This window comes from Argopecten irradians, chromosome 5 (genome assembly GCF_041381155.1).
Source record: "Argopecten irradians isolate NY chromosome 5, Ai_NY, whole genome shotgun sequence".
Classification (NCBI taxonomy): Eukaryota; Metazoa; Mollusca; class Bivalvia; order Pectinida; family Pectinidae; genus Argopecten; species Argopecten irradians.
Genome location: NC_091138.1, coordinates 5,059,997 through 5,080,234, shown reverse-complemented (window position 1 = coordinate 5,080,234; position 20,238 = coordinate 5,059,997). Strand labels below are relative to the sequence as shown.

Genomic DNA, 20,238 nt, shown 5'->3' with positions numbered 1-20,238 from the left:
GCAGGTGTGGTAATTAAGGGTGACCATTACTGGTATGCTAAGTATGGGTGACCATTGCAGGTGTGGTAATTAAGGGTGATCATTACAGGTGTGGTAATTAAGGGTGACCATTACAGGTGTGGTAATTAAGGGTGACCATTACAGGTGTGGTAATTAAGGGTGACCATTACTGGTATGCTAAGTATGGGTGACCATTACAGGTGTGGTAATTAAGGGTAACCATTACTGGAATGCTAAGTATGGGTGATCATTACAGGTATGGTAATTAAGGGTGACCATTACTGGTATGCTAAGTATGGGTGACCATTACAGGTGTGGTAATTAAGGGTGACCATTACAGGTATGGTAATTAAGGGTGACCATTACAGGTGTGGTAATTAAGGGTAACCATTACTGGTATGCTAAGTATGGGTGACCATTACAGGTGTGGTAATTAAGGGTAACCATTACTGGAATGCTAAGTATGGGTGATCATTACAGGTATGGTAATTAAGGGTGACCATTACTGGTATGCTAAGTATGGGTGATCATTACAGGTGTGGTAATTAAGGGTGACCATTACTGGTATGGTAATTAAGGGTAACCATTACTGGTATGCTAAGTATGGGTGACCATTACAGGTGTGGTAATTAAGGGTGACCATTACTGGTATGCTAAGTATGGGTGATCATTACAGGTGTGCTAAGTATGGGTGACCATTACAGGTGTGGTAATTAAGGGTGACCATTACTGGTGTGGTAAGTATGGGTGATCATTACAGGTATGGTAATTAAGGGTAACCATTACTGGTATGCTAAGTATGGGTGACCATTGCAGGTGTGGTAATTAAGGGTGACCATTACTGGTATGCTAAGTATGGGTGATCATTACAGGTGTGGTAATTAAGGGTGACCATTACTGGTATGCTAAGTATGGGTGACCATTGCAGGTGTGGTAATTAAGGGTGACCATTACTGGTATGCTAAGTATGGGTGACCATTGCAGGTGTGGTAATTAAGGGTGACCATTACTGGTATGCTAAGTATGGGTGATCATTACAGGTGTGGTAATTAAGGGTGACCATTACAGGTGTGGTAATTAAGGGTGACCATTACAGGTGTGGTAATTAAGGGTGACCATTACTGGTATGGTAATTAAGGGTGACCATTACTGGTATGCTAAGTATGGGTGATCATTACAGGTATGGTAATTAAGGGTAACCATTACTGGTATGCTAAGTATGGGTGACCATTGCAGGTGTGGTAATTAAGGGTGACCATTACTGGTATGCTAAGTATGGGTGATCATTACAGGTATGGTAATTAAGGGTAACCATTACTGGTATGCTAAGTATGGGTGACCATTGCAGGTGTGGTAATTAAGGGTGACCATTACTGGTGTGGTAAGTATGGGTGATCATTACAGGTGTGGTAATTAAGGGTGACCATTACTGGTATGCTAAGTATGGGTGACCATTGCAGGTGTGGTAATTAAGGGTGACCATTACTGGTGTGGTAAGTATGGGTGATCATTACAGGTATGGTAATTAAGGGTAACCATTACTGGTATGCTAAGTATGGGTGACCATTGCAGGTGTGGTAATTAAGGGTGACCATTACTGGTGTGGTAAGTATGGGTGATCATTACAGGTGTGGTAATTAAGGGTGACCATTACTGGTGTGGTAAGTATGGGTGATCATTACAGGTGTGGTAATTAAGGGTGACCATTACTGGTATGCTAAGTATGGGTGATCATTACAGGTATGGTAATTAAGGGTGACCATTACTGGTGTGGTAAGTATGGGTGATCATTACAGGTATGGTAATTAAGGGTAACCATTACTGGTATGCTAAGTATGGGTGACCATTGCAGGTGTGGTAATTAAGGGTGACCATTACTGGTATGCTAAGTATGGGTGATCATTACAGGTGTGGTAATTAAGGGTGACCATTACAGGTGTGGTAATTAAGGGTGACCATTACAGGTGTGGTAATTAAGGGTGACCATTACTGGTATGGTAATTAAGGGTGACCATTACTGGTATGCTAAGTATGGGTGATCATTACAGGTATGGTAATTAAGGGTAACCATTACTGGTATGCTAAGTATGGGTGACCATTGCAGGTGTGGTAATTAAGGGTGACCATTACTGGTGTGGTAAGTATGGGTGATCATTACAGGTGTGGTAATTAAGGGTGACCATTACTGGTATGCTAAGTATGGGTGATCATTACAGGTATGGTAATTAAGGGTGACCATTACTGGTGTGGTAAGTATGGGTGATCATTACAGGTATGGTAATTAAGGGTAACCATTACTGGTATGCTAAGTATGGGTGACCATTGCAGGTGTGGTAATTAAGGGTGACCATTACTGGTATGCTAAGTATGGGTGATCATTACAGGTGTTGTAATTAAGGGTGACCATTACAGGTGTGGTAATTAAGGGTGACCATTACTGGTGTGGTAATTAAGGGTGACCATTTCTGGTGTGGTAATTAAGGGTGACCATTACTGGTGTGGTAATTAAGGGTGACCATTACTGGTGTGGTAATTAAGGGTGACCATACAGGTGTTCTAATTTGGGGTGATCATTACAAGTGTGGTAATTAAGGGTGACCATTACTGGTGTGGTAATTAAGGGTGACCATACAGGTGTTCTAATTTGGGGTGATCATTACAAGTGTGGTAATTAAGGGTGACCATTACTGGTGTGGTAATTAAGGGTGACCATACAGGTGTTCTAATTTGGGGTGACCATTACTGGTGTGGTAATTAAGGGTGACCATTACTGGTGTGGTAATTAAGGGTGACCATTACAGGTGTGGTAATTAAGGGTGACCATTACTGGTGTGGTAATTAAGGGTGACCATTACTGGTGTGGTAATTAAGGGTGACCATTACTGGTGTGGTAATTAAGGGTGACCATTACTGGTGTGGTAATTAAGGGTGACCATTACTGGTGTGGTAATTAAGGGTGACCATTACAGGTGTGGTAATTAAGGGTGACCATTACAGGTGTGATAATTAAGGGTGACCATTACAGGTGTGGTAATTAAGGGTGACCATTACTGGTGTGGTAATTAAGGGTGACCATTACTGGTGTGGTAATCAAGGGTGACCATTACAGGTATGGTAATTAAGGGTGACCATTATAGGTGTGGTAATTAAGGGTGACCATCACTGGTGTGGTAATTAAGGGTGACCATTACAGGTGTGGTAATTAAGGGTGACCATTACAGGTGTGGTAATTAAGGGTGACCATCACTGGTGTGGTAATAAAGGGTGACCATTACAAGTGTAGTAATCAAGGGTGACCATTACTGGTATGCTAAGTATGGGTGACCATTACAGGTGTGGTAATTAAGGATGACCATTACAGGTGTGGTAATTAAGAGTGACCTTCACTGGTGTGGTAATTTGGGGTGATCATTACTGGTGTGGTAATTTGGGGTGATCATTACTGGTGTTGTAATCAAGGGTGACCATACAGGTGTGCTAATTTGGGGTGATCATTACAGGTGTGGTAATCCAGGGTGACCATCACTGGTTTGGTAATTTGGGGTGATCATTACTGGTGTGGTAATCAAGGTTGACCATTACTGGTGTGGTAATTAAGGGTGCACCATACAGGTGTGATAATGAAGGGTGACCATCACTGGTGTGGTAATTAAGGGTGACCATACAGGTGTAGAAGTTAAATATAGAAATGACATTTACAAGTGTGGAAAAGGGCCATGCATACATTATTTGATCAGTCATGCAGAACTGGAGGTATGGTCATAATCATCTGCTGAAAATCAAAGTCAATCAACAACACAGCCTAAACTTGGGTTAAAAAAGTGCAAACATATATAAATGTAAGTTTTTGATAGCAAACTTACACCATTAAAAATGAAGTTTGCTGCCCGAGCCGAATATAGCTAGGTATACAGCTATTACAGTAAGTTATAACCTACAGTACAGTGTTGAACTGTTGTTTGGCTAACTGGGATTCCATACTAAAGCTAACATTACCACATTAAAGTTTACAACCTTTAGCTCCATCAACCATCAATGGCCACTTCTCTCCCGGGTCCCATACTCCTCTGTCTGCCATTGTTTACGTTTGGCATGACCTCAATAAGTAATACACACAAGCTATAGCAGGACCTCAAGTGAACTAGATATATATACACAGCTACATCTATCCAGGTTTATCTACATATACACATACACAACATTTCACTTGTGCTCTGTAAACGGTAAAGAACAGAAGTCCAGCATATCTTTTATTTTTTGCAAAACCATTCTGTACAATAAATGTAAATGTTTATGTACTGAATTTATAATACATGTAGATTTTATTTATTGCAGTTTGATATCTGTAAACAAGTTAATTGTTTCTGTGTCTTTGGATATGTTAAAGGCACAGGTCACTCTAGGCTCATAGTTTACATTCTCTTTAGCGAGGTTTATTTTGCCCCTTTAGACAGATTATATGTGGCCTCTTTACACAGGTTGCATATGGCCCCTTTAGACAGGTTATATGCGGCCCCTTTAGACAGATTATATGGCCCCTTTAGACAGGTTGTATATGGCCCCTTTAGACAGCTAGGTTGATAGTGTTACAGCAGTACTGGATCAAATCAAAGGTTGATAGTGTTACAGGGGTACTAGATCAAGTCAAAGGTTGATAGTGTTTCAGCAGTACTGGATCAAGTCAAAGGTTGATAGTGTTACAGGGGTACTGGATCAAGTCAAAGGTTGATAGTGTTTCAGCAGTACTGGATCAAGTCAAAGGTTGATAGTGTTACAGCAGTACTGGATCAAGTCAAAGGTTGATAGTGTTTCAGCAGTACTGGATCAAGTCAAAGGTTGATAGTGTTACAGGGGTACTGGATCAAGTCAAAGGTTAATAGTGTTACAGCTGTACTGGATCAAGTCAAAGGTTGATAGTGTTACAGCAGTACTAGATCAAGTCAAAGGTTGATAGTGTTACAGCAGTACTAGATCAAATCAAAGGTTGATAGTGTTACAGCAGTACTAGATCAAGTCAAAGGTTGATAGTGTTACAGCAGTACTGGATCAAGTCAAAGGTTGATAGTGTTACAGCAGTACTGGATCAAGTCAAAGGTTGATAGTATTACAGCAGTACTGGATCAAGTCAAAGGTTGATAGTGTTACAGCAGTACTGGATCAAATCAAAGGTTGAGAGTGTTACAGCAGTACTAGATCAAGTCAAAGGTTGATAGTGTTACAGCAGTACTGGATCAAGTCAAAGGTTGATAGTGTTACAGGGGTACTGGATCAAGTCAAAGGTTAATAGTGTTACAGCTGTACTGGATCAAGTCAAAGGTTGATAGTGTTACAGCACTGGCAGTACTGGATCAAGTCAAAGGTTGATAGTGTTACAGCTGTACTGGATCAAGTCAAAGGTTGATAGTGTTACAGCAGTACTGGATCAAGTCAAAGGTTGATAGTGTTACAGCAGTACTGGATCAAGTCAAAGGTTGATAGTGTTACAGCAGTACTGGATCAAGTCAAAGGTTGATAGTGTTACAGCAGTACTGGATCAAGTCAAAGGTTGATAGTGTTACAGCAGTACTGGATCAAGTCAAAGGTTGATAGTGTTACAGCGGTACTGGATCAAGTCAAAGGTTGATAGTGTTACAGCAGTACTAGATCAAGTCAAAGGTTGATAGTGTTACAGCAGTACTAGATCAAGTCAAAGGTTGATAGTGTTACAGCAGTACTAGATCAAGTCAAAGGTTGATAGTGTTACAGCAGTACTGGATCAAGTCAAAGGTTGATAGTGTTACAGCAAGGTTGATAGTGTTACAGCAGTACTAGATCAAGTCAAAGGTTGATAGTGTTACAGCAGTACTAGATCAAGTCAAAGGTTGATAGTGTTACAGCGGTACTGGATCAAGTCAAAGGTTGATAGTGTTACAGCAGTACTGGATCAAGTCAAAGGTTGATAGTGTTACAGCGTTACTGGATCAAGTCAAAGGTTGATAGTGTTACAACGGTACTGGATCAAGTCAAAGGTTGATAGTGTTACAGTACAGCGGTTATGTACCGTACTGGATCAAGTCAAAGGTTGATAGTGTTACAGCAGTATGATCAAGTCAAAGGTTGATAGTGTTACAGCAGTACTAGATCAAGTCAAAGGTTGATAGTGTTACAGCAGTACTAGATCAATCAAAGGTTGATAGTGTTACAGCGTACTAGATCAAGTCAAAGGTTGATACTGTTACAGCAGTACTGGATCAAGTCAAAGGTTGATAGTGTTACAGCAGTACTGGATCAAGTCAAAGGTTGATAGTGTTACAGCAGTTCTAGATCAAGTCAAAGGTTGATAGTGTTACAGCAGTACTAGATCAAGTCAAAGGTTGATAGTGTTAAAGCGGTACTGGATCAAGTCAAAGGTTGATAGTGTTACAGAAGTACTGGATCAAGTCAAAGGTTGATAGTGTTTCAGCAGTACTAGATCAAGTCAAAGGTTGATAGTGTTACAGCGGTACTGGATCAAGTCAAAGGTTGATAGTGTTACAACGGTACTGGATCAAGTCAAAGGTTGATAGTGTTACAGCAGTACTGGATCAAGTCAAAGGTTGATAGTGTTTCAGCAGTACTAGATCAAGTCAAAGGTTGATAGTGTTACAGCGGTACTGGATCAAGTCAAAGGTTGATAGTGTTACAACGGTACTGGATCAAAGGTTGATGGTGTTACAGCAGTACTAGATCAAGTCAAAGGTTGATAGTGTTACAGCGGTACTGGATCAAGTCAAAGGTTGATAGTGTTACAGCAGTACTGGATCAAGTCAAAGGTTGATAGTGTTACAGCAGTACTGGATCAAGTCAAAGGTTGATAGTGTTACAGCAGTACTAGATCAAGTCAAAGGTTGATAGTGTTACAGCAGTACTGGATCAAGTCAAAGGTTGATAGTGTTACAGCAGTACTGGATCAAGTCAAAGGTTGATAGTGTTTCAGCAGTACTAGATCAAGTCAAAGGTTGAGAGTGTTACAGCAGTACTAGATCAAGTCAAAGGTTGATAGTGTTACAGCAGTACTAGATCAAGTCAAAGATTGATAGTGTTACAGCGGTACTGGATCAAGTCAAAGGTTGATAGTGTTACAGCGGTACTGGATCAAGTCAAAGGTTGATAGTGTTACAGCAGTACTTGATCAAGCCAAAGGTTGATAGTGTTACAGCAGTACTGGATCAAGTCAAAGGTTGACACATTGAACTCCTTTTGACTTATAGCATGAAATATCTAAGTCAACTTTATAAGCTTTCTATTGCATATTCACTCCTGCATCATTTTACATGTGTTTATTGAACACATACCACTTAATAATTAAGTATTAGTTTCTATTCTTTACTTCAAGTGGAAACAAAACAAGACAATTTGCTTCTATGAAAAATTCCTGACTGCCTCAATTTACTTGTTAATACATTGAGAGAAAGAACATTGACTTTGTTGATACAAAAAGTGATTTAAGGGCATTAGGGAAGGAGCTGAAAATGTTGGGATTTGAATAACACTATTTATATGTATTATATGATATGTGTAGGGGTGATTAAAATATGCAGCATCAGATGAAAGTATGTGGAAAATCAAAAATGTATTAGTTGCATTAGATGTTTAAAGTTAAAGAAATCTTGACTTTGTAACTTTCCAACATCTCATTCTATGACCTTGAGGCATGACCTTGAAACTAACGTCAGTAAGAATCCATCAAATGTTTGTTCATCCACTGAGTTTTGTAAGACAACATAAATTAACATATTATCATATTTTTCTCATCACCCTTCCCCTCGCTCTCGGACATAAATATATACCCTCACCTGTGTAAACCTAAGTGGCCAAAAAGAAGACGGGACAATATAGGCATTAAAACAAATAAATGTACATAGACTACTATATGCCTTTCTGATAAGTACTTGTACACAGTTGTAAGATGCCATGTACTCTGAAACATCAAATGCTCAAATTAAGCTGCATGGCTATCACCCTGGCAACCAATGTATGTTGTTTTTCTGAATTTATACACAAATATCGATTACATTCCTCCAGCTGTCACATTGCTTTTCTACCATGAAATAGTGGAAAAATCATATTCACATCAAATCTCAAATCACACATTATCATTAAGAATTATTTTTTAGACACAGCGTTTAGGCTTAAATCAACCTTTTTATGAATATAGACTAGGAAAAAATTGTATTCTGAAAAGAGGAATCCAACTGATTTTAAGATAATTAAAACCTGAACATGTCTATAACACAACCTGTCTCTAAACTATGATAAAAATTGTGTTTACATGACTACCTGTCTTTAAAGATTTCTTGTCATAAAAGACAACCTGTCTACAAAGACAAAATGTCTACAAAGACAACCTGTCTACAAAATAAACCTGTCAACAAAGACAGCCTGTCTACAAAGACTATCTGTCTACAAAGACTATCTGTCTACAAAGACAATCTGTCTACAAAGACAACCTGTCTACAAAGACAATCTGTCTACAAAGACTATCTGTCTACAAAGACAATCTGTCTACAAAGACTATCTGTCGACAAAGACTACCTGTCGAATAAGACTACCTGTCTACAAAGAAAACCTGTCTACAAAGAAAACCTGTCTACAAAGACAGCCTGTCTACAAAGACTACCTGTCTACAAAGACAATCTGTCAACAAAGACTACCTGTCTACAAAGACTACATGTCTACAAAGACAATCTGTCAACAAAGACTACCTGTCTACAAAGACTACCTGTCTACAAAGACAACCTGTCTATAAAGACAATCTGTCTACAAAGACTACCTGTCTACAAAGACTTCCTGTCTACAAAGACAACCTGTCTACAAAGACAACCTGTCTACAAAGACAACCTGTCTACAAAGACAACCTGTCGACAAAGACTACTTGTCGACAAAGACTACCTGTCAAATAAGACTACCTGTCTACAAAGAAAACCTGTCTACAAAGACAGCCTGTCTACAAGGACAACCTGTCTACAAAGACATCCTGTCTACAAAGACTACCTGCCTACAAAGACAACCTGTCTACAAAGAAAACCTGTCTACAAGACTACCTGTCTACAAAGACAACCTGTCTACAAAGACAGCCTGTCTACAAGGACAACCTGTCTACAAAGACATCCTGTCTACAAAGACTACCTGTCTACAAAGACAACCTGTCTACAAGGACAACCTGTCTACAAAGACATCCTGTCTACAAAGACATCCTGTCTACAAAGACTTCCTGTCTACAAAGACAACCTGTCTACAAAGAAAACCTGTCTACAAGACTACCTGTCTACAAAGACAACCTGTCTACAAAGACAACCTGTCAACAAAGACAATCTGTCTACAAAGACTATCTCCCTTGTGAAGATAATATTAATACATATCTTTATAGATAATCTGTCTATAAATACATTTGCCTACAAAGACAGTCTGTTAACAATGAATTTTCCTTCTAAGAAAACCTGTATTGACTGTTTTGCTAAGTGGCTTGGTACGTGTATATAGTCAGGTAAAACTTGCACTGTATCCAGTACAGGTGTAAACTACAGTTGTTTCACCAATCAATATTTAACTACAAATTCTGATATCATGCATGTGTAATTCACATCAGGTGTGCAGCATCTGTACAGGTGTCTTACCCCTAGTCTTAGTCATCAGCTAACTACGCTGGTCCTAGTCCAACCCAGTATAAAGAATTCCTGGGAATCTGATACAGCTATCCAAGTTTTAATCAAGCGGCTTCGTATGCATAATTTAATGGTTAGTCTCATCATTTGATAGTGCACACAGTTTACAGTAACTACCCCTATAGACACCAGGTAAATAGCTTTAAGTTATATACAGTGTACTAACCATTAGCTTGATGTTGTATAGTCATTCTATACACGCAGTCATGTGTCATCTACCTGCAACTTTGTATTAGGATGCACAATTATATAGGACTATAGAGCAATCCAATTACAACTGAACTTTACAAACGTATAAACAACAATTCCATTTCAGTAATACATTACCATAGTTTTGGTATACAAATAGGCTACCTACATGGGATATCAGATGATATAATGAATATACATATGAATTGGTCATCGATGAACACAGATCTGCATTTTCAGGCTATATCTTGGTTATTTCTGTTATTTAATCAGAGTTCTCAATGCTATCACTTGAGTGACTGTGTTATAAATTGTGTTCTATTCATGGATTTAATTAGCATTTAACTTATTGATACTATCAGAGCCTTTACATTTCTATATAAATTATATATATATATATATGTAATCATGTATCAATGTACCGTATAAAATTTATATTATTTTTCTATCAAACATCAATCTATAGGTTATCAACATTATCATCAACACACCTGGATAATAAAGTAAAGGTGATACTTACCCACAGGTGTGTTACACACCAGGTAAGAAATCAACAGGTAATTTACTCAACACGTGAAGAACAGCCAGTACATCCTGATCCACATAATTAATATCACATTATAATCGTTATGTATCACTGATGGTGGAAGTTTCCCCACATCTCCCGTCAATATATATATAGAAGGCCAGAGGCGGATATTGTACACTTAGTCAATAATATAGCCATATAAAACTTATACACTGTCCAGTATGCTGTACAGGAGTGTACACATGAGAGTAGTTTGAATTCAATACATTTGTCGGGTATATAACGTCGCAAGTGGGACTTCTCGGGAAACCTATACCCGCATCAGTACATAAATAATATTTATACCCGCTTTGACGTCCTGGACGAATGTTTATAAAGTCCTGTCCACATGTGCAGTGAGTATGGCTATACCTGGAAGAGGGTGTGTAACTGAGTAAAGGCCTGGCTGAGTCTATTGTCCTGCTACTGAACAAGTCAAAGGAAAACTGAGTACATGGGCTATATTTAGACACTTGGCATGACAAACTTCACAGGTACATTGGTACAATGCAAGCAGACTTCTAGCATTTCAGTTTATCGTAATTTGATACTCAATATGGTAGATTCTAGTCTGAATTCACAAAAGTATGAAATTTTACAAAGACTGTAAATTTAATTGCTTGAGATAAAGTCGTGATGGATATATATTATCTGATCGTTCTATTTATTCTTTGGTTTATAGGAAAATGGATTGTTAATTAAATTGCTAAAAAATCCATTAAAAAAAGAAAAAAAGATTGGAGTTGATTAGACAAAACTGCATGAGCTTGCAAGAAAAAAGTATATAAAATAATATTTATTCATTTACTTGATATTAAAATTATTAATATAAACCAAACACCACCATTCATTCCTATGGAACTCACATGAGAATACACATGGACTTACCTGATTCATCAAACTCCTTTTTAGCTCGCCTATTCGAAGAATAGGGGAGCTAATGTTGTCACCCCGGCGTCGGCGTCGGGGTCAGCGTTGGCGTCCCATTTCACGTTAAAGTTTTTGAGCAAGTGTCTGTTTCTTCAATTGTTTAAGCTTAAGTCATCATAAATGTTTATGATTTTATTTTCCTAATGTGTATGGATGCTGAATGTGATAATACAACCAATTTGGGGCCCTTTAGGTTTTTTTTTTGAGTCTGTTAATTTGTCATATTTCCATGTTAAAGTTTTTGAGCAAGTTTCTATTTTGTCTATTGTTTAAGCATAAGTCATCATAAATGTTTATGATTTTATTTTCCTAATGTGTATGGATGCTGAACGTGATAATACAACCAATTTGGGGCCCTTTAGTTTTTTTTTGAGTCTGTTAATTTGTCATATTTCCATGTTAAAGTTTTTGAGCAAGTTTCTATTTTGTCTATTGTTTAAGCATAAGTCATCATAAATGTTTATGATTTTATTTTCCTAATGTGTATGGATGCTGAACATGATAATACAACCAATTTGGGGCCCTTTAGGTTTTTTTGAGTCTGTTAATTTGTCATATTTCCATGTTAAAGTTTTTGAGTAAGTTTCTTTTGAGCTAAGTTTCTATTTTGTCTATTGTTTAAGCTTAAGTCATCATAGATGTTTATGATTTTTATTTTCCAAATGTGTATGGATGCTGAATGTGATAATACAACCAATTTGGGGCCCTTTAGGTTTTTTTTGAGTCTGTTAATTTGTCATATTTCCATGTTAAAGTTTTTGAGCAAGTTTCTATTTTGTCTATTGTTTAAGCTTAAGTCATCATAAATGTTTATGATTTTATTTTCCTAATGTGTATGGATGCTGAACGTGATAATACAACCAATTTGGGGCCCTTTAGGGGGTTTTTGAGTCTGTTAATTTGTCATATTTCCATGTTTAAATAATATAGACTGAGGGCACTGCTTGATATTTTTAAATAGTAAATACTTGAACATCAGCTTCTTCTGAATAGGCGAGCTTTGCTGTTCTCCAACAGCTCTTGTTAGATTAAGGGTTTGGTTTGAACCACACTATGGATGTTTAAAGTCAATGCAAGATAAAAAGGCAATTACTATATTTGACCCAATAAGTACCCCCATCCCTATTACCACCCCTCTCCCTATTACCACCCCTCTCCCTTTTTAGCTCGCCTATTCGAAGAATAGGGGAGCTAATGTTGTCACCCCGGTGTCGGCGTCAGCGTTGGCGTCCCATTTCACGTTAAAGTTTTTGAGCAAGTGTCTGTTTCGTCAATTGTCAAAAGCTTAAGTCATCATAAATGTTTATGATTTTATTTTCCTAATGTGTATGGATGCTGAACGTGATAATACAACCAATTTGGGGCCCTTTAGGGTTTTTTTTTTGAGTCTATTAATTTGTCATATTTCCACGTTAAAGTTTTTGAGCAAGTTTCTATTTTGTCTATTGTTTAAGCATAAGTCATCATAAATGTTTATAATTTTATTTTCCTAATGTGTATGGATGCTGAACGTGATAATACAACCAATTTGGGGCCCTTTAAGGGTTTTTTGAGTCTGTTAATTTGTCATATTTCCATGTTTAAATAGTAAATACTTGAACATCAACTTCTTCTGAATAGGCGAGCTTTGCTGTTCTCCAACAGCTCTTGTTAAATTTAGGCGTCAATCTTGCTTACTTTGAATTAACTGCAGATTCAAAATATGAAAACTTTGTTTGTTTTCTTACTGATATCTTTTGCAAATTGATTTATGGCTTACTTTTACGAATAGTTTTATGAAAGTCCAAATTTGTTTCTATATAAAGCGACTCCATATTGGCTTCAATTTTTAAGCACCCTGGGCCTTTACTGGGTTGAATACGTTAAGTCGCACTTGAATTTTATAAAATATACCTATACTTGGTACTTTGTACATGACCATGATTATATTTGACAGCATCCACGATACTCCAGGGGTTCCAATCTCTTACTATCTCTACATCCCTGGACTATCTCATAGTAAAACTGAAGGCAGATTAGGGGAACAAATTTAAACCAATAACAGGCCAGCAAAAACTTCCTTTGAAGACTACAGAGAGTGCAGCGCCCAACTTCAAAGCAACACGCAGTCAATCACAGTGAAGCGTTATACGGCTCTTTTGGTATGCATCAACGGACTAAATTACCTGTTCTGTTCTGTTGCCTTCAGTTATACAATGAGATAGACCAGGGGTGTAGAGATCGTAAGTGATCGGAGCCCCTGGAGTATCGAGGATGATTGGACAGATGACCTGGGTTAATATGGCAATCGAATAATTATATTGTTCATGAATATGGGAACATCTATAGTCAGTGACATAATCAATGATCAAAATGTAAGTGTTAGTAACATTGAAAACTTCATTTAATTGCATGTACATGGGTTAGTAAGAGTTATTGTAAAACCTTTTGTGAAGACATATATATAGAGCCCTATATACATATAATTGAAAATTATCATCTCGTGCCTTTTAGTAGGCATTTTATGCAGTGACATATCTAGAAGCTCTCTATTTGGTTTAATAACTTTTATGTCCTATGAATTCATTCATCCATGAAATTTGCTAATGAATTGGGAAAGGAAAGTTTCAATGTGTATTCAGAGGTAAATGAGTTATTATTTGGTTTGGTTTGATTAGCTTAACGTCCTATTAACAGCCAGGGTCATTTAAGGACGTGCCAGATTTGTTGGTGGAGGAAAGCCGGAGTACCCGGAGAAAAACCACCGACCAGCGGCCAGTACCTGGCAACTGCCCCACATGGGATTCGAACTCGCGACCCAGAGGTGGAGGGCATGTGGTAATATGTCGGTACATCTTAACCACTCGGCCACCGCGGCCCCAAATGAGTTATTAGCCAGGGTCGATATTATTTAAGAACTAGGAGAAAAACCACCAACCAACGGTCAGTAAATGGTAACTGTCCTACATGGGATTCAAAGTGGATAGCTTGTGGTAATATGTCAGATTTCTCAATCACTGGATCTCCACATATATTGGTGGGGAGATCATTGGTACTCATTCACTCAAACAAAGACTAGAACAGGATGGACCATCAACACTACAGTATCAAATGCAGTTCCATTGTTAGGCTAGGTGATATGGATAAAACAATGTCATTAAGAACTTTTTAAAACTAAGTTATCAATAAAATTAATACTTTTAGATGTCATTCTTTTTAAGAATAAAATTGATTAGGTGTTCCATTTTACCTTCATTTAAGGCACGGTACATGTTTAGTGGTACATCTTGTAACTTGATAATTATCTCCCCTTGGTTAACATTTTCTGCAGCCAAAGCAAGACTAAACTTAAAGTGAACAGTCGGGCAAGGATGGCTAAAGTCGGTAAAAATGGTGTGAACGTATCCAGTATAATTTCTTATGAAATGGAAAAATAAAATGTCTCGTCAAAATCTGTCTGCGTAGTGCATACGAAGAAATTAATTTAAAGTATGGAAATTCTAAAACGTCCTCCCAGCTCACAATGTCCGTGGTTACATTTCCACGCAGCCTCGCTTTCAATGCTTTCAGCTTTTTTTCACTTTAATGGTCAGAACCGGGAAACTAAGCAGAACTTGACCGTCGTATTAATATGTGAGAACTTTTGGAAGGCCAATGAACGCATTTAGACTGGTTTTCTTTGCCCGACTATTCACTTTAATATGGTTATATAAAATGCAAATGCCTTTTATCTAATTTATTTATAAGGATTTTGTAAATGGCTTTCAATTAATATGATATAAACTCTATATATATGTCACACATAAAAACAAAGAGACGATCAACATGAGAATCATTTAATACAAATACCTACCACAATTATTGAACATGATCAAATAATTGAAATAATTATTTCAGCAAACTTTTGTATATTCCTTTGCCTCCATCTCCAAAATTCCAATATTGAAGAATTGCATGATTATATTTGCTTCAACTTTTCAAAAAAACTTTATATAAATTTTTGACGATCGGATATCTTTTAATTATTTCTCTGTAATATACATGGGTCCAATTTCATTAACTATATCACAGAATGGATTTCAATGTTTTTATAAGATTTTATAAATGTCCTTCATCCAATGGCAGCACCACCAGTGTCCATGTGCTGTACGATTTCGTTGACCCGCGCCAACAGGAACTGCTTATCACGCCCCTCCTGTACAGATAATATAGGACTTAGGGAACAGTTGCTTGGATCTAGAATAGAACTTAGTTTCCTCCCTTTTTCTGATTTATGACGTGTAAGAATTAATGAGAATACCAGATTAGCTTGGTGTTTGTTACTATTAAATTGAAATTAATTAAAAGTGATACTTTTAATTGTTCATGCTTGTTAAAGGAGTAAATGAAAGCATTGGGAATATGCATGGTTAGTGATAATTAATACAAATACTATAAATACTCAAGATCTATTGAAACAAACAAGTGTTAAGGAGATCATAGTATAATGCTAATATTATAAAGACAAAATTTGGATCTCATTTCTGATCTAAAGTGTAACTTTGTGATAATAAACAGGACCTACCAACTTGAGTTGCTCCTGAAGCATTTTCTCCATCTTTGTAAGGCCTTCCTTTACTGCCCAGTAATAGTACATGATTAAACTGCAAGGAAATTAAGAAACACTTTATTTAAATTTCATACAAAAAGCAAAAGTTGGTAAAAACAACTGAAGTAAAACTTAATTAAACTAAAAATTATAACATATTACAACAGAAATGGTACAATTAAGACTTTCTGATTGACTTTTTACTTTTCTTTTACTGATGTATTTGTAACATCTTATTAAATACCTATAATTGAACAGACATATCTTCTACTGATGTATTTGTAACATCTTATTAAATACCTATAATTGAACAGGCATATCTTCTACTGATGTATTTGTAACATCTTATTAAATACCTATAATTGAACAGACATATCTTCTACTGATGTATTTGTAACATCTTATTAAATACCTATAATTGAACAGACATATCTTCTTCTGATGTATTTGTAACATCTTATTAAATACCTATAATTGAACAGACATATCTTCTCATATCTTCTACTGATGTATTTGTAACATCTTATTAAATACCTATAATTGAACAGACAGATCTTCTACTGATGTATTTGTAACATCTTATTAAATACCTATAATTGAACAGGCATATCTTCTTCTGATGTATTTGTAACATCTTATTAAATACCTATAATTGAACAGACATATCTTCTTCTGATGTATTTGTAACATCTTATTAAATACCTATAATTGAACAGACATATCTTCTACTGATGTATTTGTAACATCTTATTAAATACCTATAATTGAACAGGCATATCTTCTTCTGATGTATTTGTAACATCTTATTAAATACCTATAATTGAACAGACATATCTTTTACTGATGTATTTGTAACATCTTATTAAATACCTATAATTGAACAGACATATCTTCTACTGATGTATTTGTAACTAGTGGTGTGCGGTATTATCGGTATACCGATATATCCAGGTTCATTTTGAAAATGATACGTATCGCGGTACGATTTAGTCGTATCGGTTCACTCGGAATCATTCGGGGATTTCCCGTATATTTCAGTGAAAATTTCGTTTTTGACGGGAAATATTTTTAAAATGAGAATTTGTATAAAAATTAAAACTAAAACAACATTTCAGACAAATGTACAGGTTAAGATGGATTTTTGTGATGTTATCATACGTAGATTATGATTGATCTTGTGCTTAGTAACGTTTCAAAATGGCGGCCTTCATAGGCACGAATGATAACCTCGTAAAAAATCCGAAGCAAAGGCGGTTGTATGGCAGCATTTTGGCCTTACAGTACGTAAAGGGGAAAGAAATAACGAGGAAAGCATCGCTGGATGTCGATTGTGTACGGCAATCGTTAAATGTAGTGGCGGAACAAGGAACCTGACGACTCACTTGCGTCGCCATCACCCAGCTACTGAGTCCCGTCCAGTAGTAACGTTAAGTGTTTGCAAAACATCGAGCGGAAGTAACACAGACATTATCTCGCATTTTATAGATAAAAACAAGAATAAAAGTGATATATTGACAAAACATTTATTTCATACTCTTTTTAGGTGATTGACAGAAAAAAAACCATGCAATTCTAATTATACAAAAATAATACCAAAATATCATGATATGTATCATAATACACTTATGATGTATCGTGATATATCGCGATACAAAATTTTTCGCGATACCCATCCCTATTTGTAACATCTTATTAAATACATATAATTGAACAGGCATATCTTTTACTGATGTAGATATTGTTTAATACAACATTATTCTACACCATTTACATCACTTCTCTGAGAAAAGCTATTGCACTGTTTTGATTATCTCCCCTGTTTCCTTGCCTGGGATCAATATACGTACTGCTTGTCACCATCACTAGATCAAATGTACATTAATTTGTGACAAAAACATATATTTGTTTTTTTATAATTTTTTTTTTTTTTTTTTCAAACTCTTCCTGAATTCTTGGATATCAAAGGTGCTATGAATAAACTGACACAACAAGTATAGGATTTCTATTAACATATCAATAAAAGTTATATGGCCTGACATCCCTGATACTCCTGGAGTTTCTATCACTAACGTTATATCCATCCCTGGACTATCTCATACTAAAACTGGAAGTAACAGAAGATACAGGTAATTTGAACCTTTGATGTATATAAAAAGAATTGTATAATGGTATATTGTGGTTTCCTGTGTTGCTTTGAAGGTGGGCATTGCTCTATTCAAAGGAAGGCCGGTGATTGGTACTGTGATTGGTAAGTTTTTCTCTCCTGCACTGACTCGAGTTTTACAATGAGATTAGTCCAGGGGTGGATTTAAAGTTAGTGATAGTAACCACTGGAGTATCGAGGATGATGACCTAACATAACCACCTTTATTAATAGTACATATACTCACCACATCACTAAAATAGCTGGTATAAAGAAGTTAGTGTGTCCTAGGAAGAAGAACACGTCCTGGGCATCCTGCGGCCATTCCTCTATCAAATGTGTCACCGTGTCAAAAAATACCGTGTGGTTGGTGGTGTAGACTCGGAATGGTCCACAGCTTTGAGACGGGTTAAAACTGACGACAAGGAAACAACACATCACTACTCAACATCTTAATGTTTTTTTGGTATCATGAATTACTTTAAGTGTTTTCTTGATATGTTTACCATCCACAATAACACATGTGATACTTAAATCGATCTTGAATTCCTTAGAAATTGAAATGTCTTAAAAACATCCAAATCTTCATACTTGGGATAACAAATTATACAACTGTAAGCCAATTATGGCCAAACAGACAGAAGGACAGTAAGACAGACAAACATACAGAAGGATGGACCGACAAAAGAAAACAGTGATTAAATAAGGCTACTGCACCACATTGAGATACAGACGTGTATGAACAAGCTGCATACTGCAATATATATTATACCACAAGTCATCTGCTCTAACTTTCTATATGGAAACCATGTTACGATAACAAGATACCTACTCGCCAACCATGTAGGTGATAGGGATAGCCGCCATCAGAAATGATATGAAGAGCATGCCGATGAAGAGAGAATTGGATCGTGTTGTTCTGTATGGACGAGTTGGAGCCACATAGTTGTTCAATAGAGTGAACTGTAACATAATAAAATACAGCTGTAACAATTAAGAAAAGTGAATTTAAAATTGATCAGTAACAAAAATCTTCCAAGATATATCATTTTAATCAGTATTCAGTTGTTTTTTACTAAAGTATTTATAATGTTATATTAGAAAGAGAACACTTGAAAGTGTTATATGCTAGCTGTAACCGTTTTTACTAAATAATTACTGAAGCAGGGAAATAAGATGTTAAAAATCAAACTTTAAGGAAAAATTGAAGAAAGCAGCTGGCTTACCTTTTTAACATAAAACACGATGAAACATTTGAGGAAACACATGAATGGTATCAAGGGACTGAAAAATAAACCCATCCTGAAAATAGAACAGAAAATATGTCAAACTTTGAAAATAACATTAAGGAAATCAGTAATGTACCAATTTTGGTTTTTAAAATCAAGTGATATTCTTAGTTATATGAAGTTATGAAAACTACATGTAATAAAGTGAGTCCAAAACCAACATGGGGTAAATGTTTGATGGTCAGTGATTTTTTCCAGGTATTCTGACTTTCCATCATCTTCTAATTCTAAATCCTAAAATATCTCTAACTGTTTATGTAAAAATAAACATGTACAATTATAGACAGGTTTGACTATTTCCTATTCTATTTCTACTCACCAACACAGAGTTTGAGCATACACAATATCCAGAACGACCTTAGGGAGATCCACCTCAGGTAATCCTACCATGTTGATCAGTTTGAACCTTTTACCAAATGTATTATACACAAGCCTACAACATTCACAAAGTCATATAAACAGTGAATTTAAGGTGAATCCTGCACGAGTATCTAAAATAATCCATATCGTAAGCTTTTAATTCAGTAAGGATACACAGGGTCAAAAAATAATTTGTTGATAGGGGAAAATTAATGCAGCTTTGGTCCATGGGAAACAACTCTTGGTATAAAAGATATGAATTTTCTGAATTTGATTAAAAAGAAAGTTGTTAAGATAATCCCAAAAGTCATTAAAAAACTGAATAATTAAACAAGAAAGTGATTTTAAAAAAAACACAAACGAATTTGAAAATTTGAAGAGTTATAGGTGTAAAATATTTGTCGTACCTTCTTGGTAGCTCTACAAGGAATGTGACGATGATGAGCACAAGGAAGTCGAGAATCACCAGTTTATAGATCTGCTGTCCTACGTAGGTCTCCCAGCACTAA

The 20,238-nt window shown here is 36.3% G+C and overlaps 2 protein-coding genes across 6 annotated transcripts in view; both read right to left on the bottom strand.

Moving 5' to 3' along the window:
- The window catches only part of LOC138322707 (transmembrane channel-like protein 7), a 34,328-nt gene extending 23,266 nt beyond the window's left edge, over window positions 1-11,062 (bottom strand). For 2 of the 4 annotated variants that reach the window (XM_069266749.1, XM_069266751.1), the window contains exon 1: window positions 4,015-4,152. In XM_069266749.1, the coding sequence (XP_069122850.1) occupies window positions 4,015-4,078 (64 nt within the window). In that variant the 5' untranslated portion in view covers window positions 4,079-4,152. Of the gene's footprint in view, window positions 1-4,014; window positions 4,153-9,635; window positions 9,667-9,849; window positions 9,909-10,392 lie in introns of those variants that run through there. The other 2 variants (XM_069266750.1, XM_069266752.1) reach the window with 2 other exon arrangements.
- Window positions 11,063-15,171: 4,109 nt separating this feature from the next.
- LOC138322704 (transmembrane channel-like protein 7) overlaps window positions 15,172-20,238 on the bottom strand; it is a 36,543-nt gene continuing 31,476 nt past the window's right edge. For both annotated transcript variants that reach the window (XM_069266745.1, XM_069266744.1), the window contains 7 exons: window positions 20,137-20,234; window positions 19,689-19,802; window positions 19,307-19,382; window positions 18,913-19,043; window positions 18,328-18,495; window positions 15,914-15,992; window positions 15,172-15,544 (listed from right to left, as the gene is read on the bottom strand). In XM_069266745.1, the coding sequence (XP_069122846.1) occupies window positions 15,461-15,544; window positions 15,914-15,992; window positions 18,328-18,495; window positions 18,913-19,043; window positions 19,307-19,382; window positions 19,689-19,802; window positions 20,137-20,234 (750 nt within the window). In that variant the 3' untranslated portion in view covers window positions 15,172-15,460. The remainder of the gene's footprint in view (window positions 15,545-15,913; window positions 15,993-18,327; window positions 18,496-18,912; window positions 19,044-19,306; window positions 19,383-19,688; window positions 19,803-20,136; window positions 20,235-20,238) is intronic.